General features: G+C 44.1%; 2 protein-coding genes across 2 annotated transcripts; both read left to right on the top strand.

The window, feature by feature from the left end:
- Nucleotides 1-916: 916 nt before the first annotated feature.
- On the top strand, nucleotides 917-2,656 carry c1qtnf2 (C1q and TNF related 2). The gene is made up of 3 exons (XM_053879868.1): nucleotides 917-1,050; nucleotides 1,129-1,383; nucleotides 1,513-2,656. Exons 1-3 carry the CDS (start codon nucleotides 1,002-1,004, stop codon nucleotides 2,151-2,153), a joined length of 945 nt encoding a protein of 314 aa, XP_053735843.1. The 5' UTR covers nucleotides 917-1,001; the 3' UTR covers nucleotides 2,154-2,656.
- A 618-nt stretch (nucleotides 2,657-3,274) lies between these two features.
- ccnjl (cyclin J-like) lies at nucleotides 3,275-20,931 on the top strand. The gene is made up of 6 exons (XM_053879865.1): nucleotides 3,275-3,521; nucleotides 3,961-4,119; nucleotides 7,955-8,165; nucleotides 16,537-16,836; nucleotides 16,905-17,064; nucleotides 17,655-20,931. Exons 2-6 carry the CDS (start codon nucleotides 4,051-4,053, stop codon nucleotides 18,175-18,177), a joined length of 1,263 nt encoding a protein of 420 aa, XP_053735840.1. The 5' UTR covers nucleotides 3,275-3,521; nucleotides 3,961-4,050; the 3' UTR covers nucleotides 18,178-20,931.
- The last annotated feature ends 105 nt before the right edge of the window (nucleotides 20,932-21,036 follow it).

Here is a 21,036-nt window from a genome sequence, read left to right on the forward strand (position 1 = left end):
ACAAGAAAAAACAGTGCAAGGTCATGCTTTTCCACCAGGAAAATAGGGAAGCAATAAATACAAATGTATTAAATTACAAAATTGTGTTTAATAATTAAGCAAAAGTTGGAAGGATGACCTGAAATATGGGAATTACAATGATACTTTGAGAGAAAAATTATATTAAAAAGGCGCTGTTGCAGAGGACGCCTCCACAAAGCCTCTCATTCCACTTTCTGTGCACGTTTTTCATCAATATCTTTAATAACATGAGCGTAATGAGCTCAAACGCACAGCAGATGGCAGCAGTGCTACGGGTTCCCTTTAAAGCGCACATAACGGACAGGAAGAAGAGACTGGGCTTGATTAAGAAAACCATCATAACGGAGGCAAAGACACATTTTGTCACATTTATCACGAAGTTGATTTCCACCTGTTTCATCTGGAGCTGGTCATGTGACCATGCATAATGTTCCTCACAAGAAAAAATGCCCGGCCCATTTCCAACTCACTCATATATTTCTGTCTGATTTGAAGTTTTAATGTTTTATGGAGAATAATTGTCAATTGTTTTTCACCCATGTGTTCTCAATAGTTGCTCATAGTTTTCATGGGGAGTCACTCAAGGTCCCACAATGCTTTGCATTTCATCTTAATTAATTCATTTCAGTTCACTGACAAATATCGAGGTCGGTCCCACACTGTGGCGCTTTTTTACACTACACCTACAATAGAAGACACAGAATCCTTGACTTACTCTTAAAAGTCTGCAGTGGAATGGACTTGCAAGCTTCCGTGATCTTCTGTTAACAGTGCAGAGCGTTTTGTGTTTTTCAACTGTTCACACACCAGTTCAGTGACATCATGGCGAAGGTATTTTTGGCAGCGGAGTAGCTCAACAGGGCGGATATTACTGACTGTGATTCACTCTTCTTCACGTTTCTCAGCTGAGCGTCTCACGGAGAAGACCATCAAACACAGAGGAATCATGTAGGAAGGTTTAAGGAGCCCGATGAGGAAAAATGATCTGGATGCATCTGAAAATGCCTGCGGGTGTTTACTTGCCAGCTGGTGAGTTCTTTCTTTGGATCATTTACACACTTTATTTAAACAGACGTGGTGTAAGACTCATCTCTGCTACATGTCCAGCATCCGTCGCGCTCCAGATCTTCTGGATCTTCTTGCTGTCGGTCGTGCTCTCGCAGTCCTCAAACCCTCTGCCCAAGAAAAAGCAGAACATCACAATCCAGGCTTCTCAGCTGGTGTGCAGTTTACCAGGTCCACCTGGCCCTGATGGGTATCCCGGCGCCCCTGGATCCCCTGGTCCCTCTGGGCGAATGGGACCTCCTGGGATGGATGGACCAGACGGGAAGGATGGTGAAAAGGGTGCGAAGGGTGATGAAGGTACTTGATAACACTGTTGTGGCGAAGCATGATGGCAATGTTTGCTAGAGATGTTGTGCTTGGTTCTTCACATTATCATGAGATAAAGTGAAACACTCTCTGGTCATAATAAGCTCAACTTTTTGCCAGGGGATCAAGGGAGGCCCGGAAATCAGGGAAAACCTGGTGTCAAAGGCAGAGATGGTGTGATTGGCAAGGCAGGACCAAGAGGGTTAAAGGGCCAACGTGGATCGGCGGGACTGACGGGAAAGAGAGGACAGAAGGGAGATGTGGGGGACAAGGGTGAGGAGGGTCACCCAGGGCGCTGCAACTGCGGCACCGCAGCCCGGTCGGCCTTCTCAGTGGCCGTCACGAAAAGCTACCCCAAGGAGAGGCTGCCCATCCGCTTCTCCCGAGTCCTTCTGAACGAAGGGAACCACTACAACACCAGCAGCGGGAAGTTTGTCTGTGCAATCCCTGGAGTTTACTATTTCAGCTACGACATCACTCTGGCCAACAAACACCTGGCCATCGGCCTGGTGCACAACGGACAGTACAAGATCAAGACGTTTGACGCCAACACCGGGAACCATGATGTCGCGTCTGGCTCTACTGTTCTCCATCTGCAGCAGCACGACCAGGTCTGGCTGCAGATCTTCTACTCGGAGCAGAACGGACTCTTTTTTGACCCGTTCTGGACGGACAGCACCTTCACTGGCTTCCTCATTTACGCTGACCAAAACGTCCTCAATGAGGCAGATAGAGAAGCCAACGCTGAGGACAGCAGGTGAACGCTGCTTATTCCAAGAGTCCCAAAATGCACAGCAACAGTTGAATCTCCTGGAGGACAAAACAGGTTTCAACTTGTTTTCTCTTCTCCGTTTCTTTTTCCTTTACAATTAAAATACATTTTGTAGTTTCCATTCCACTGGTGTTGTCATCAAGGATGAGGATCAAAATAATACAGTCTTCAAAGCAAGACTTTCATTGGAGAGCTTCTTTTAAAAGGCTTTTATTTCAAATGTGTTTTACACAAGTCTAACACGAGGGGGCGCTAAATACAGTAAACGTTATCACCTGCACCTTCAGTCAACAATATCAAACGATTCGTGGAATTGTTGTTTGGATATGAACCGTCTTTCATTCATTTTTTTTTTGGAAAATAGTCTTTCAGGAATAAGACATCACCAGTCCGCCAATAAAAGTGTTGTGGCAACTCTTAAACTTATTTAATTTTCAGTTCATCTGTCGCGACTGTGTGTGGCAATTATTGCAAATATAAACTCGATTTTTTTTTAACGTCATATCTTTTTTATTGAAATTTTCCAGTTTGACAAAGTGCTGTCATGATGGGACAATTTCAGAATTCTGAATTTGATTCTGTCACGATGGGACAATTTTGCAATAATTAAAAAAAAAGAGTTTTGGTTCACATCAATAAAGTGTACAGTATATATGTGTCTGAAAGAGAAACAAAAAGAGAAAATAAAATACAACAACCCCAAACAGAAAAAGAGTTTTGGTTCACATCAATAAAGTGTACAGTATATATGTGTTTGAAAGAGAAACAAAAAGAGAAAATAAAATACAACAACCCCAAACAGAAAACGAAATGCTCGATTTTGTAAAATTAATATTAGGGTTAAAACAAAAACAAAAAAATCGAAAATATTTATTATTTTTACTATTAATCTCGTTAGTGCTTCTTGTTACTTGCGTGGAAATCTACGACTAGGATTGATTTTAGTGAGTGTGAAGTGAAGTGTTTCTTATGTTTTGAATCTGAGGCGCTTGCCGCTGTCGGCGCCCCTTAGACTTCAACTCCCATGATGCACTCGGGAGCCTGACGTAGAGCGCAGCGAGCCTCGCACGCCAGCAGCTGGTGCAGCTGAACAGACTTTGTCGAGCCACCGGGGAGCGAGCGAGTGAGCGAGCGGCTGACTGGAACCAGTCGGAAAAGTGCGACCAGCAGGAAAACGCCGCCGCCAAACCCTTCTCTGGGTTCTCGGCGGTTTAGAAAAACAATAGCTGGTAGCTTGGAGAATCCAGTGGCGCGTTTTACTCCCAGAAAGCGTCTGAAAGTTGAGCCGAAGAGGACTTCTCTCATTCAGGATGTCGGACTGAGACAAAGGGGTCTGGGGGGCATTCCTGACGAAGCGGTAAGTGACACGAGCATCAGCCAAATACACGAGAAAAGTTCCTCTGTTTGTCGCTTAAACGCTGTATCTTAAGCGGTTTAGTTTCACACCGCGTGGTTTATTGTTTTTAGCCACCCCGAGTGTGCGGTAGCTTCGGTGGGCGACCAACTTATACACGCTGTAAGAATAAAAGAGTCCGTCCGAGGTGGTTGTTTCACTGCCGTGATGTCTCACTGGAAGCATCCGGGAAGACGAGTCTCTGATAGAATCATTATATTCAGTCGAGCCACAGCGTGTGGACGCTGCCTTGAACTGAGCCATTTAAATTCCTCGTCAGACGAACTGGTCTGCGCCGACGCGAGACTGTTGAATCCATCACTGAAGGCGACGCTGAACTTCCACATGTCCCTTTGTGATCACGTTCCTACTTTGATCCACTTTGCGTTATTTCTGTGCGCAGTGCCATAGGTGCTGCCTGCTCGCTGGCCACATCACGTTACTTTTGGGGCAGGAAAACGAGATCCTAGAAGTCTCCTCTGGATGGGAAAAGATGGAAAGGGAGCAACTATGGTGGAAAGGACAGCTCGCAGCCGATATCCATCAGTCGCTCCGCATCAAGGTGAGCCCCAAACATTCCATTTAAATCCTCTCTTTTCTTGGATTGTAAATTATTTAGTGGCATATTTTTACTTCCTGTGTGTTATCTATGACCTACCTTACCTCTACACATTGAGTTAGCTGTTTGTTGTGCTTACATAAAAAACACTCTAAATCCATCTTGCATTAACACCTGGATTACTGCATTTTCCTTTAATCCTTTAACCCAAGACATTACAGAGCAAAGTTCAGTTATTGACTTGAGTCAAGTTGGGTTGCAATGTGGTGCATTTTGTGATAAAGTTTAGGAATTTTAATGACAACATTTATTTGTTTTACATGTGCACTACTTAATTATAATAGTAATGGGATTATTCTGTCTTGGTTTTACGATTACAAACATATTTCAAGAAGGGATGAATGCAGATAAGAGAAAAACAGATTTTTTTTTAAATAAGAAAAGGTGAGTAATGGCAAAGACAGTTATAAAGTTTGTTTTAACTACATAGACTGAACTTCCTGGTTCTACAGAACTTAAGTTTTTTAAAGAAATATTGTTGCCTCATGTCAAGTTTCTTTACTCTTTTATGTGGAATCATCACTCATCTTAGACCTATGGAAGATATTTCAATGCATGATACGATTTAGAGTTGTAGTTCCAGATGCATGAAAGGCTCATGTTGCGCACCAGAGTTTTGTCTGCAGCCTGGAGCTAAACTTCTTCACACAAGGATTGATGTAGTACAAAGCAATGAACAGTAAAGGCATTCCACAGAGACACAGCGTCTTCAGTTTCTAACCAAGTTTCTCTGCATCATGCAAGTTTGATTTATTATTTTTTTAATGATAGCAGCGTTATGGAGTAGTTGGAGATTGGTATCAACATGCTTGGTGTTTTTTTATTCAGGACCAAGTTAATATGTGCTTAATAATGCATTTCATGTCATTCTTATTTATTTTTTCCTAGTAAAGATGCTGTTGTGTCATAGATTGTGGTATTCTTTGTTGTTGTGTGCGATGCTTTCTGAAAGTGAGAAATGTTGCTTTCTAGAAAATGCATTGTCATTCATTACCTCATGTCGCTGCAGTGATTAAACGGCATGAATGGGAGTCATTTAGAAAACATGGCCGAGTTGTCTCTGTAATCATGGTCTGAAATCAGATTACATGCAAGTTATGAGGCTCATTAATTTTGGATGTGTTAATTAACGCAACCATGCTCGCATTGCGTTCGTTCTTTGGTTTCTCACTGATAAATCCAAGCTGACAGCAGCAAACATTTATCACTTTTTGTATTTGTTGTTTGGCTGTGAGGCTCTGGTTCTCATCACGTTTGTGTTTACAGAAGAATCAAGCGACCTGCTTTTCATTTAGCTTTCTAGTTGCTGATTTGGAGCGAGATACCGATGATGACGAAAACACATCCTGGGCATGTCTACCAGATCTATATATATATTAGTGGTGGGACTTTAACAAGTTAATCACGACTAATTAATTGCATATAATCGTTTTAATTTAAAATCATTTAACAGTTTGCTCTCCAGACAACAGGGAACCTTTGTAAGTGCATGAGTTCCTGGTCCACTGATCACACTGATGCACAAGACAGGTGGCAGCTAGGATGATGATAACAACAACAACAACAACAAACATGAAGGAATCCCTGAACAAAAGCAAACAGAGATGCTTTTGTTTTTCGCTACACAATCGCCAGGGTTTCCACTACTCTGTATTTGAAGTTCTTATAAAATTGAAATTCTTATACAAATATTTTCAAGACATTAAAAGAGCTTCAGTTTAAATACGGTGATATAAAAACTTGAATTTAGCCAACATCCTGATTTATTGTGCTATTGTCAAACTGACGCAAAATAAACAATACTTTGTTGTTTAAATGGATGTATGGGTCCATCGTTGGTTTCACTAATATACCAAATTCATTCAAATTAAAAAATGTGGCTTCTTATGGCAAATATTATTATACCATTAAACTATGATTAATTGAGATTAATTAATCGCAAATTCCTTAATTAACAAGATTACATTTTTTTCCCCTGATGTATATATATAATTTAAAATGATTAAGAAACTAATCATATTTTAATGGAAAATCCTTGGTTTAAAACTGGCTACTGGTCCAGCAAAAAATGTTACTTCTGTATTTGGGTCATGTTTGCTATGGTTTGTCAAGATTATTTGTTAAATATTGTAAAAAATATTTTAGAAATGTGCTGTTTTTTGCTCGCTATGGTGCACTAGTAAGGCATATTTATTTTGTTTTAGAAGGGTAGCAACTGAAACAAAACTGTAATGCTCAACACAGCACGTGATTTCACTGAGCATATATTAGTATTATCATTGTGTCTTCCATGATGCCTTCATCTGTACTCGAGCATTGAAAGGTGACTTCAATTAAAGGGCCTCTCTGCTGTGTTCTGATAGCCCGGGCGGCGCACGCACGCACACACTCACTCCTCCTGCCTTAATGGCGTTTGCTGCAGCAGTGATGCCCTGATGTGGGAGATAGCAGCGGTGTGTAGCATGTGGCAAATTATCAGACATGCAAATCAGCCAGAGGCAGCTGTGGAATCCCTAATTACGATGTGGGTCCCCCCACAAAGGCACCTCACGTCCTCCAGCCACCCCCACCACTCGTACCCCCAGACAGGCAGATGGACCAGAGGCATGGCTGAAGATGTGGGAGGAGAGTTTGGGGTGGGATGGTGGGCTTGATTGTGGCACCGGGGTGGAGCTGTTATATGCAGCCACTGGGGGCCAAGGGGGGTGGTATTTGTTTTTGAATTCCATTCAGGAATCTTTTTCAAATTCCATGTCCAAATCTCAGATTATGGTTAACACAAATGCAGTTTACGCAGAGCAGAAGAAATTGAATTTCAGATGCCGCTTGACCTTTATTTTGGGGAAAACAAAAGGTGAAACTCCCTCTCTTACAGAAAGTAGAAAAACGGCGGATACCCTCGCGGCAAATATGGGAATTCTCTCCCCTTAAATTGCATGGCATTAAGATAAGGAAAAAACGTATGCACATACATGCCACTATATTTTTTTGAAAAAGTCGCTTGAAATGCTGTTGAGCATTTTCTCTCTTAATGATTGAAAACTGCTTGAATGAATGGGCATTTGGTGTTTTTGGAATGTAAAGTTGATGGTATCAATTTGGTGGAGCAAAACTAAAAACAAGCCATGCAGCTATTGTTCTACTGAGATGGCAAATATGTTGATTCAACAAACTCCTAAAGGACGCCTCACTTCTTTGCTGTAAGAAGATTAAAGTGCCAACCTCAATCTCCTGTCCCCAAATTGAAAGCTTTTTTTTTTTGGCTGGGATTTGCTCAATATTTCTGAACACAAAAACAATTTCTGGCATAAGCAGCTTAGAAGCGCAGCGGCGAGTGAACAGTCTCTTGTTTCAGAGAATGTTGGAGAAACTGGAGCCCGGGTGTTCTGTGTGGCTGATTGGGGAGAAACCCGAATCTGATTCAATGCTAATACCCCTGAGTATCTTCCTTCCACTTTGAAACACATGTGGCTAATTGAACATGAATAGGAGATGTGCCCCGGGTGAAACCTAATCCTATCTACCACTCAACTACCTAACCAACCCCCTCACTCACACCATTAGCACATTATTCAGAGACCCTGCAATGACCCAAATTGTACCCCAATTAAAACCTCCAGAAAGGTGAGGTAGTGACACAGAAAAGGAATTTCGATTTAAACACAGTTTTAGTGCGGATTTAAAGATGTTCCGCAGCAGTCCCCAGGAGAGCTGACCCCCCCCCCCCACTCCCCTGTCTCCCATCGCCCTCTGATATTCCAATGTTCTTTCTCTCCAGGAGCTGAAGCTTCCAGTCTTTCGGGCACATTCTCCGCAGATCGGCATGCGGCGGTACTTCGCGGACTTGCTGGCCATCCTGAGCAACCGGTACCAGCTGTGCCCCACGGCCCGTCACCTGGCGGTCTACCTGCTGGACCTGTTCATGGACCACTATGATGTGGCCGTCAAACAGCTTTACGTCATCGCCCTCTCGTGCCTGCTGCTAGCTAGTGAGTGCAAGTCGCTTTATAAATGCAGTGTTCATGTTAGACATGTTGAAGTGACGTCTTCTTCCAACTGTATTTGACAAATCCTGACATCTGCATTAGCCTATTCTTGGTTAGCGCCATCAGTGACTGGCCTCGAGTGTTTTAAACGGCTCTTTTGTGCTCCTAATGAATGTTTACATCCAGAGCTGTTGCTGAGAAAGAATGCACCATTGTTTTAAGAGAAAACAGGTCGGGCTGTGAGAGATCACTCTCAACTCAGCAGGGCTTCATTTATCGCCCTGATCTTGTCTGTAAATAACACGCCAGCAGAGGCTGCTGGTACTTGAGGCCGACACAGCCGTTGCAAGGTTGGACTGTCCTTGTCAGAAGTGTGAATGTCATTCCAAGGTTCAGCCGGCTTCCCGGTTACGTGAGCTATATTTAGACGCAGTCTTGCTCTCACCGTTGGAGCTGCGAATTGAAGCCAGCTTCTTCTTCACATCCGTTTTACTCTAGCATCATTGACCTTTTTATGAAACCAACTAGGCCTATTAAGTTCACATTTCTGCCCATGTTTTCAAGCTTGCTACTGAATTTTACCAGCTTGATGATCTTAAAACGTTTCAAGTTTACTTGCTGTCTATATCTGGGGGTTACAACTTTTTGATGTGGTGAGAATGTGTGGGGCCCCAAGTGTTGGCGCTTGCATTCTTAAACCTGCCGACAAGGTTTGAAACAGCTGAGTATATTCTTATCTTAGCCTAGCTCACTCTGTCTTCAACAAACTCTCCCAAGTTTGTCTGAGCTTGAATGAGTCAGACTGGTGTTAATGTGTTAATGGTGGTTCTTAGTATATAGTGAATATGCTGACAGGAAAACACGAGCTCGCCTGGCTGTGTATGTAGTCCGAAAAATTGGAGCTGATTGGAGCACTTGTTGGCCATAAATGTGAAATTTGATCAAGGGCCGCAAATGCATATTGCAAAAATCATGATGTGATTTGTCAGTGGTGTGTCTCAATGTTCTTCTGCAAATGCAACCGTCATTGTGCTTGGAATTTATCTTCGGTTAGATTTATTTGCATCCAACTTTTGGACTTGGCGGGATGAAGTTGGTCTGCCTACACATGAATTGAAGGATTTGTCAAATATCTAAACTTAGGTTTTAAAATCTTGTTAAGATATGACAGCGGATGCTCCGTAGAGCTCCAGACTGGGAACCCACTTGGAAGGTTTGTGCCTGATGCTGTTTTCATCTGTGCGTGTGTGTGGATGCTTTTTCTGGCTCTTGCTCCAAACCTTCCAGCTTTGTGAGTGACACACCAGTAAAGACTTCAGAAGAAGATCCTGCCTAACACGCATTCAGAGTCGTTTCACAGACATAGCCGATGCTGTGTCCATAAGATCTTACCTCTGGCTGCCCCCCACTGGGGCTTTTTGTTCATGGAACCATAAAGTATGTTGCTAAATGTAGCCAGCGTGTTGACAACGCAATTTGGCAAATGTAGGGCTGACTTCAACATTCAAGTTACATTTTCTTTTCTTATGCTGTTTTAGACCAGTAGTGGCAAAGTTGTTCATCGACTAGAGGGCGCCAGTTTAACTAGAATTGCATAATTAAAAGTTTTTCTTGCTTTTAATTTGCTTTTCAGTGTTATTCTGCTTGACTGTAAATGTGCGTAGTTGAAACGAACCATTGAAGCGGAACGTCAAGCAACAAGCACTAAGCAATTATTTTTAGGTACAAGATCAAAAGAGAGGCGAATTGTTGTTCGCTTCTCTTCAAAGAGCAGCTGCTTACAGAAGATTCACACCACCACACAACTTAAACTGTGAGTCAATGACTCGACTGTCAGTGTTGAGTAGAGTTCTGATTTGAAACCTCACATCCCTGATGCCGGAGTCTGCAGGAGTCAAGCGGCTGGTAATCGATTGATCTTAGTGTGTGTCACACCCTTTGTTTATGTTTGAAACCGTTTCTGGCTTCCAGTGGCTGTTTTCTCAAGCAGCCAGTGTTGAAAGACTTTCATGCTTGGTGGCCAACGTGCGTCCCATATAAAATTGTCTTTCATGTGAAATGGGTTTGTAAATCACCCCTCCTCTCCCCCACGACGGCGCACAGGGCAGACTGTGTGGTAGTTATTTGGGTCTCTGTCTGTTTGGTGATTAACAGACTGTGAGGTTTTCGGTACATTAATGCAGCCCCTGGCATCATGGGTAATTAGACTAATGATGCCGTCAAAGTGGAAGTCTGGATCAGGGCCCGCCGCAGACCAAGGGAGGGCGCCTCGCATGTAATGAAGCCGAGGCAATCCGACTCATCTCCTCTGCGGCGTCAACGTCAGCATATTCAAGGGCTTCCTCCGTGTGTGCGACTGGACAGAGGCGCTTCCTCCGTTATCAACTCTCTGTATCAAGTGTCTTGGAGATGTTGGCTCTCTCCTTTCTGCTTGACTACATGCGACTCCTCCAGGGAGGCTCCGCCATGATTGATGAAGGCTTGAAAGGGCGTTTGATTCCAAGTTGTCTTTGGTTTTTATCTGTCCTGAGGTGCTGTGGAATCTGGCCTAGTTATTGAACTGCCTCCCCAGATCCCATAGCATACTTCGACAGCCTCGGCATTGTCTTTCTTAAACATCTTCTGCCTTCTGTGCCGGGTTAATTAATTGCTACCTTCTTTGTGTTTCTCAGCAGTCGCCGCATAATCCCTTTATTCAAATGTGTGTGAGCTCTTCTTCTGGAGGAGCGGTCAGATTTTTCAACGAGGATTATTCAGTAGGCATTTATAAAACCACAGTCCCTACGGCGTGCCTTCTTAAATTAGGCTTGTATACTTATATCTAGTAAACTTTAGAATTATAAATGCATATGTTTGAAAAGGATGTTTAAAACATGAAGTTTGAGAACCCCCCGCTGTAGTGGATCTTTTCAAAGTTTTCCTTAGGTTTGCCAGCTCTGTGTTGTCGGGATCACATCTGTCTTCCTGACAGATTGCGGTGCCTGAAGTCGGGGTTCTGCTTACACAGGTCTATTTGTTATGGTAATTGACATTTTGGATGTCACTCTGCTGCTGGCCAGTGCAAGAATTTTAGATTAGATTAGTCAAATGTGTTTCTATTGAGCTGTCTTCACAGTTTGTTTGCTAAGTGGCGCTGATGTAGTCGATCATACGCTGGGCGGTATGCAGGATTTATTATTGAATTATATTAATGCAGATGATGAACCTGTCATTCATTCACATTTAAAATATTCTATTGTTATGATAAATTTCTTCATTTTACTCGAATATTTAGTTAAAATAAATCTTTAAATGTGTGTAAAAATACAGTAATGCCCCAGCTAAAAGTGTCTTACTATAATATTATTAATGTTGGGTCTGATCAGTTTTTTCGCAACTTAAATGTTAAAGTTTGTACTTAATATGTCTCTGTACAATATTCCAGTATATAATACATTGAAAATACTCTTTGAAGTGCTGTTTATTTTTGCTCAAAACCATGGTTTATTGTGGTCATTCACAGTGACAGTGTTGTTGTTTGACCCTTATATTCAGCTGTTATGTTTGGTCAGTCAGGTTGAGCCGAGGGTCCGGGACATAAAAAGAGCATCCTGTGAAACCTACGTGAAGCTCACTCATCTTGACGACATGGAGCACTTACGGAGGCCTCGCAGCCCAAGGGTGGGGAGGAGCAGTGCGCTGAGGGGCACCTGCCATATGCTCTCCGAGTCAGACCTCAAACAAAGACCATCAATGCGAGCAGCCAGCCAGACCCCTGCATGCGAAGGGGGAGGGGAGCCCGTGTTGGTGTGCATTACTTGCGGAAAGCTAATGTTGCTAACCAACAGAGTGGTCGGGGTGAACAGGAGAAACCGGCGTTTCCTTCGAGTTTTTAAGAAATTCACTGGCTCTTTCCTCTTTAGCCGCTGGCTCTGTTTCCCCTCCGTTCGCCTTGTCAAGGACGAGCTGAGGGGCAACCTGGGAACCAGCCACCAGTCAGAGCACCCCACTTTTTCAGAGGGGGTTGGTGAATGAGTGGAACACACTTCAAAGAAAGGTTGGCGGCTGATGTTAAACAGGGTAGAGAAGGAAAGCGAGATGGTGGCCTGCGAAACTGGACATGTAAGAGCTGAACTGCTCAGCAGGGGGCCCCCTGAAATGTAGATTAGTAGGAAGCTACCCCCCCTCAGTCCCCTCGAGGGGGTTTGACAATAATTCTGGGAGACCTGCTTTCATGGGGGGCCTGCATAATCAAACTAATTATGTTGTGTGTCAATATTTTAGCAGTTTTCTTTGTTCTCTCAACAATTCCATCAAGTTCCTCAGCATCCAGGCGTTACATGATGAGAATTGTTCGAATAAAGCCATTTATATGAACCTCTTTACCAAAATACCCATCGTTGGGTTGAATTAATGGCATCAGTCTGAATGCAAACCTCTCTTGGTTTCTGATCTTCTCCTCGGTTACCCAGGCATTAGCATGAAAGGTCAAAGGTTGACTTGGCCCTGCATTGTTAGTGCTGCCGGAGCCAACGGTGGCTACACGCGGATTCTGTGACGGAGCTGCGACCAATTTCACACTTCTAATGAAAGCTGCAACAGCGACTGAAAGCTTGAAATGAGCACTGAGAATTCCATTCATGAGGACGTATAATGCAGCGATGATATCAGTAAATCAATACTGCGCACCCCGATCCCGAGTCCATGCCCCATATATAATATATAAGCTGCCTATTTTGGGCTGCAGACTGTATTTCTCGTGAAGGCTTCTTGCAAGTCCAATGACATTCTTTACTGTTTGCACAGGAAGTGGATTGTCCCATCCCTGAGACGGACAAATATTTGTTGTCTACCAATTGACCATAACTTTATGAACAGCTAAGTCCTGTTGGCTTCTGGTCAGATGTAGCATGTGATGGGATCCACTGAAGGAAGGTTTTAGCACAGAAGTGGATGCCTGTAGCTCATTGTTTAACAGGATTGCTTCTTTTTGAGTCACGTTGTGCTTCATTTAACTGTGGCGGACTTTCATAAAATATATCCATATATCATTTTTAACTCCACTGGAGGCACTCTTGGAACCCGTATTGTTTGTATGCCTGCGTGGTACTGGAGGCATTAACAAAAAATATATTTATGTAAGCAATGCTCCTCATAGCTGATGGACATGCTTGAGAGCAAACTCATGTGAACTTCATTGGTCCTCATAAAAGGGAATTATATAGGCTGGGAGCATGACCAGCCCTTGAAATACTGATATAATTGTCAGTTAGAGCACACACAACTAGGTCAGTTAAAAGGAAGTACTGTAAGGTTGAATTTGATTATCACATGATAAAGGCTGTCTAATTACTTCCCTGAGGTGTTTTGCTTTATCACTACCTTGTTGTAGACTATCTCTAACTGTCTGCATCCAAAACCAGTACAACAGGGAGGAGCTCCAGCATCCTGGTTCTCACCTTTAACCTCCAACTGTTAGCATGACCTTTTCTCATGCTTACCTGCCATTCTTTCCTGTTGAGGAATTGGACTGAAGGCCAGTTGTTTGTGAGGGCGGCGGTGGATTTCCATGATCCCTGCTGAGTTTTCCTGACTTCCAGGTGGATTGAAGGCTGCAGAATTACATGGCATTCTCATTACTACTCTCTGTGAAATTCAACTAGAAAAAGATAGTTGCCTTGTTTGCACCATCTGTGACCACTCACAGTTTGTCACTCCACACTAATGGCACATTACGCACATGAAGCATTTTTTACAGTCGACTTAAACAAACAATCAATACTTAAAAAAAAGTATTTGCCTTCAAAGAAACAGGGCCCTTGGGGCAAGTGTTGGTACCGAGTTCAAAAGTAACAATGGGGATTGCTGTTCTTTGTAATCAGCACTTTTCAGCTAGTTCTTCTACCTTTCTTAATGTTTCTGTTTTGGTTAATATGGCTACAACAAGTCAGACGTTAGTGATTATTTGTGGCAGTGGACCTTTTCTGACAACAGTCTGCATTCGCGCTTCTAACTCCAGCTGTGGCCGGCAGTGAGTTTAAAGTGCCTTGAGGCTAAGAATGTGAAGCAAAAATAGATCCAGGCAATCCTTGATTTGTCGGTTGGATAAGGAAGCTATTTTGTTCCTATTAAGCAGATAATGCGCCAGCTGCATTTCTATAAAAATAATCATCAGTTATAAAAGGGTTAAGTTGGTGTTGGCAGAATTTTAAACGTTACCCGAGCTGGTTGATGTTTCCTTTTTTCCTCCCGCGGCAGCTGCTCTGCTCTTTGAAATTAAATGCGACCACTTTTTTTTTTTTATGAGACAGACACCTCGGCCGTTGTTCGAGCAGTAGTGAGATCTGTCTGCCATCCTTCTAACTAATAGTTTGCCGTGGCATGCGCTTGCTTTCTGTTCCATCTATCACAAGGTTGAACAAAAGAGTAATGACTGTAGGAGGTTGGCTACTGCGTCTCGGTAGATCAAAGCCTCAGGGCTTATATGGAGATTGGAGGTATTGATGGCAGTTTATGACCTCGTCTGTGTGGACATTGCAGTCTAGCACCAGCAGCCCTGCATCCAGAGGATATGAGGGGTGAGAGGGCAAGTGTGGACGAGGCTGTGGAGCGAGCCGCGGTGTGAACAGCCCTGCTTTTCTCTGCTTCCTGTACTGTTAGACAGACGCCATTACAGCCTCTTTGTTAATTACCCCTCCAACCGAATGAGCTGCAGAACCCCCATCCATTTCTCTAACCGCCTCCATGCGCATACATCAGCTGGTGCATGAGTGGTAAAACTCACACTTGCTACACTACTTCTTATAAGGAGTGCAGCCCAGTCATGCTCAGGCCCGTGACTTGTGGGACGTTGGATTTTAGCAAGAGTTTTTTGTCCAACGTCCAATGGTCTTCCTTAAATACTCAATTTCCTGTTTTAATATTTGCTACTAGATCACACTCGACGCTGCTGAAATCAACACCTGCGGCATGTCGCACTCCCCCAGCCCCCCACTGAGTAGTCTTCACACAAATGTGTCACATTACTTACAATAAAATGTTACTTGGGAAACGTTGACATTCCTGATCCATATCCTTGTAGCCTTTAGCATTTGCGTTCGCATCAATTTTAGCATACTTCTCATCATTATTGTCTTTTTTTTTAGTTAAATAGATCCATGTCAGCAAGTGTTTTGGATGTGTTCACGAGTCCCCAACTAACCGCTGTACATCCCGACTCCTCCTCACCTTCATTGTGCAGTATGAACGTGTGAGAAGCTTGTTAGACTCTTTGATTGAAAGCTGAATCACCACACTTCATGGGTCGCTCAGACCTCTGAGGCCTTTGGGCCGTTGCTATGGAGACGGTGATCTGTGGGGACTCGCAGCGATGGCTCTTTCTGCTGGGATCTGGAAAAAGAAAAAGGCTGAGCCAGAAATATGTGAGCTGAAACCTTCTTGAAGTGGCTGGTCTGTGTAATAAGCCCTCAGTGACGCCTCCCAGGCTTGTTAGCATGGAAGCCTGTGGGTTTTGTGCCAGATGTTCGGTAATAGTCCACTTGATTGCATGTGCGCTGCAGACCCTTGTCAGGGCAGAGCAGCGTGAGGCTGTTTCACTGGTCCTGATCAGTTGCTTGTGCAAATATTTGTTGATGTTGGTCATATAAATGACACACTGCTGAACTTGAACAGGTGTATTTGGACTTCCTGTATTGCTTCCAAGTAATCCAGGGTCAAGTAGTTGGAGGCTGGCTACTGGGCGCAGTAAAACTTGGGGCTTCACTAGCTGTATTAACTCTGTACTGGTCCTCTCATAACCCACACACTTGCCATTGTTTTGGCTGGTTTGTGGCGATTACTTCCTGCTAACTAATACACTCATCTATTAAATAACACTGTATAAAAATATTTATATAAAAGGACTGCAGGAAACAAAATAACTACAATGAAAGAATGTTAAAAATACAGTGCTGTGTGGGTTAACAAAAAACTACAACCTTTATTCTTAACATGAAACCTAATTCAGCACAAATAATTGAGCAGCGACATGGATCTGTGATAAAATGCTAAACGCACAATGAAGGGCTCAACCTTCAGTTTTTTCCATCATCATTTGTTGATTCTTGACAAGCAGCTGCATTTCTGTCTCCTGAAAGGCAGCTTCTTCTTTCATCCACCACATGTGCACATGGGATGGAGAGCTAGTTTCGGGCAAATTTAGAAAACAGAGGTTCAGTCTCTCGCATTACCCTGGATAGCCTCCGGAGAACCTTCATATTTCATCTGCTGTTTTTTGATCCAGTGTCTGGTCAAGTTTGTCGAGTCATTTTGTTGACAAATGGCAAATCTTTCATTGAAGATATCTGCAGTGGAAACAAACAGCCTGGTGCTAAACAATGTTTTCCTTTCTTTGAAGGCAAGTTTGAGGAGAAAGAGGACCGTGTGCCCAAACTGGAGCAGCTGAACTCACTGGGCTTCATGTGCAGCCTCAACTTGGTCCTGAACAAAAGGGATTTGATCAAAATGGAGCTTCTGCTTCTGGAAACCTTCGGCTGGAATCTGTGCATGCCCACGCCGGCCCACTTCATTGACTACTACCTCAACGCCTCGGTCCAGGAGGGTGACCTGTACAACGGCTGGCCGCTGTCCTCCCTCTCCAAGACAAAGGCCTTCATGGACAAATACACTCACTACTTCCTGGAGGTCTCACTACAAGGTAGTACTATTGGCCGTACTTAAGTCACTATTGTCGGACAGCATTCCTGATGTGTTGTGTTTCTGTAGACCACGCGTTCCTGAGTTTCCGACCATCTCAGGTCGCTGCTGCGTGTGTGGCAGCGTCACGGATTTGCCTTCAGATCTCTCCCAGCTGGACAACGGCTCTGCACCTACTGACTGGATACACATGGGACCACCTCACTCAGTGCATTGAACTCATGCTGCTGTAAGAGACAACACTCACTTGAGCTCATTTCTCTTTCATCTCATTAAAGTCAGCCTCCAAGCAGTAGTTTGAGGGGCTTGCAAGTGGATTGAAGACTGTTTTATTGGATGGAAAGTCAACCCAACCTATTAGTATTAAAATTAAAGTAAGGTGAAATATGACTGGAGGCTGTTAAACGTTGGATTTGTGAGTTGATTATGACATGTCAGGTGTAGTCAAAGGGCCAGATGTGGCCGTGAGGAAAGCACAATAAAGCGCTCTGGTCTACCTCAAAGTTGAGTTCTGACAGGTCAGCAAAACATGCGAGTCATGCCTTTGAACAGAAACGGAGCGCTGACCTGACGCCGCTCCACACAGGATTGGTTTTCTGTGGGAGAAGCGTCGTCAAAGCTGCAGGTCGGATCATAACAAAACAATGATGGCGCGTGTTTTCCAAGTAAATTCATACTGTTCAAATAATTATCTTGGTGGGTTGCAGTACTATCAGCTGAAGCTGGAGTTGAGCCCCTTTATTGCCGTTGTTCACGTGTTTCCTGCTGTCTCTTGTGAAGGGCCAATAACCCCCGTGTCTCTCACTTCTCCTTTTACAGAGCCCATGATAACGATGTCAAGGAAGCCAACAAAGCCAAGTCCACCCCTCCCCACAGATCCTCCTCGCTTCAGTCCCAGCCTCAGACCTCTCACCTCTCCCCTGTGTCAGCCATCCAGAGACCCGCCTCCTCTTCCTCGTCCACCTCCGCCACACCACAGCTGCTGTTTCAGCCAGATGGCTTCCCACACCTCTCCCAACATTCCCCGTCTCTGTCGCAGCTGCAAGCGCTGGCCGACTCCCAGGCTCTGGGGCCGGTGGTGAACGTGTCTCAGGACTTGCTTCAGAGTCACCGGATGGGGATTCTGACCGGAGCTGCGGCCATCACGGCGGGGAATGGCTTTCCCTCCTACCCGTGTCTGACGTCCGGCCTCCAGCAGGGGGCACGAGGCCTGCCCATCCAGGGGCCCATTTCTGTGCAGATGGCCCTGGCAGGAGAGCCGCGCCACTGCCTCAGCATGGCCTACAGTGGCGGCTACCTCGGCGCTCACCACACCTTCGCCGCCGGCTGCTTCGACAGGTGACGCCAGGCGACGGAGAGGGAACTCGGACCCTTACGGGAGTCCGCTGGAATGGTTCCACCCCCGAAACATCAGTTTTCAGAACTGTCTCTCTCCGTCGGCCCGGCCCCTTCAGCGTGTCCAACTGTCCCCGCCCCCCCGCAGAGACTCCTTAAGCGAAAGCAGAGGTCTAAAGGCAAGAACGACCCGGTGGAGGTCATCACACTGACGTGACAAATGGACTCCTCCTTTGCCAGATATCATTTCAACAGGCTTTATGGCTCTGCTGAATGACACTGTTGTCACTGTGAAGGAAATGAAAGCAGAGGTGTGATCCAGCACCCCCTCAGCCAGTGCCTGCTCACACATCGCCCAGCCTATTTTGGAAGTGCACACTACACACGGGCACCGCTGCCTCATGTCTCTTAACTCCTCTCAAGTGGCTTTGACAGAATATTTACCAGGCTGTGACGTGCAAGTCATTGGAAATGTTGAATCCAGGGCCTTTCATTGTGAAAAGCTTCGGCGCTACACCTGATATGTGTCAGGAATGACGGGCCCCTCTGGGAATTCCAACCAAGTGGAAGTACTGGGATTTGTCCTTCACTCCTCCTCCTCCTCCTCCTCTCAAGCGGATCCTGACCACATCCACTCTACTTCTGTCTCTCCGGTTTTCAGACACTACTATCTCCATCTCCGAGTGTCCTCTCAGGAAGCCAGCTTTGATGCTGCTTACACGGTATCACGTGAACTCGCATCAGTAAGCTACAACATTATGGCCACTTTAGTGTGATTTTTCTTGTCAAAACAGGGTCTACATTTTGTTCAATCTAGTGCACAACGGAAGCATGTCTGTCATCGTAGGTGTTGGACGTCCTTTTGTTTTTCGGTTCACAGATGTTCCCATCAATGTGCTACTTTTACTACATGTTAGCCACTGAAGACGAACTATGGAGAGTTGGTGGTTCTTAAGTTTTTTTGGAGGCATAAGTTGCGGCCTGTTCTGTGTTGCCGTGCTTCTGTTTTGTAAATCTGGATGGAGATAGTCTTATCTTGAAACCGGTGTGAAGCTGCGGTGGGTGGAGGTGCAGGATCCTGAGCCCCTCTCACGTCTCCCGCTCTCAGAACAGAACACTACTCTATGTGACTGGACCAGCATGGTGAAGGGATGTGGACGCGTTGTTTGTGTATATATATGAAATGCTGCTGCCTTCTTATGAACTGTTGGTTCCATCTGTGTTGATGTTTACATGAACCACTAAAGTATCAGGGACTTGAACAAGATTACTTGAATATGATGCCATTGAAACATGCCATAGCTTTTTATTTATAATTTTTACTTTTTCTATATTATTTTGTGACATAGTGAAGCTTTTTTTTTTTTTAAATAGATACATACATTGATTCATTCTAGTTGTTCATAGCAGCGTGTGTTCAGTCTCAGGTTTTTAGGGCTGAAACCATCAGCACTCCTACTGTTATGCTTTAAGTGGATGCTAATGTAGCATCTCTGGGATCTAAAACATCCCTCCTCTTCATCACTGGACCATTTGCGAATGAAAGCTTGTTTGTTTCCGAGTGGAACAACCTTGTAGCCATGAAAAACATCTGCTGCCAGTTGTCGAAAATTGCTTTCCAGATTTCTAAAGCTCCCAATCTACGACTTCCTGTTGAAGTATAAACACATCCAGATTCTCAATGTCGCTGAAGGGGGCTGCACATGCTAATGCCTTCCTTGAGACTTACTTTAAAAAAGCGATTCTGACCGCAATTAGGTGAGATAGAATTGACGGATTACTTTGGATGTAGAGGCTAAAATGGTGAATCTGCAGGTTGAGTTTAGAAACCTGCACTTTATGATGTCACAGTTGAAGGCTTCAAAGTCACCAAAATGTTATACAGCTAGACTGATTCCCATCCGTGAGAGGTTCGATGCTTTTCACCACTATGAACTAAGATATTTAGCTTTGCTTTGATGTACAGTTTCTTTTGTTTTACATTCCTTTAACTTTCTAGGCTTTGTTCACCCCATTATGTTTTCATGGTTTTACTCCTTGTGCTATGACTTGACCTCATGTCAGTACTCTGGATTTTCAAACCAAGACGTGGTTGTTTGAAAGGACATTTGACACTGTTTTCATTTGAACCACCTGGTGTCTGGAACACTGATTCACACTGCATCTGTGCGATGACCTGTACAGGAAACCAAACGTAGAATCCTCATTCAACTGCATGTAGTCATTGGGACACAGCCTCAGTTTAACGCTTTAGTTCGGATCCTTATGTAACACAAAGTCTCCACTGAGGTGCCAACAGTGCAATAAGTTTTCTGTTTAAGCTGACTCAGCCATCACTGTCACATGCACCGCTGGTTCCTCGTTTTTATACTGTACGTGCGATTTAATTTGAACAAGTTCTGAAGAATATGTTGCATATTGCAGCCACCATCGTCAAGGCGATAGACTTTAGACTTTTTTTTTTTAATGCTGTTACATTCACAAACCAAACACGAAGTGATGAACTGACCTTTCTTTTATATTTTTATACTTGTACCGATTTGTAGTTTGACTTTTTTGTGACACAGAACATTTATCAGATTGTGCCATGGGGAAATAAACACATGTAAGATGAGATGAGTTTTGGGAAGTGCTTGTTCTGGTCCTCTGAGATGCCTGGAAGAGGAAGCGGTGACTTCAGTTCAGATGGAGGACACAGTCGCCGCACCGGCAGCGTCAACACACACATCGCCTATTGTTCATTTTTGGTCCTTTAATTCAGCTATTCTTTTGCCGTCTTGCACCTAAAGAATTTCAAGCCGTTCCCAAACCGCAGTGGAAATTCATGGCTTCCTGAAGATACACCGGGCATTACTGAGTCCCAGGT

This window comes from Synchiropus splendidus, chromosome 11 (assembly GCF_027744825.2).
Source record: "Synchiropus splendidus isolate RoL2022-P1 chromosome 11, RoL_Sspl_1.0, whole genome shotgun sequence".
In the NCBI taxonomy this organism is placed as follows: Eukaryota; Metazoa; Chordata; class Actinopteri; order Syngnathiformes; family Callionymidae; genus Synchiropus; species Synchiropus splendidus.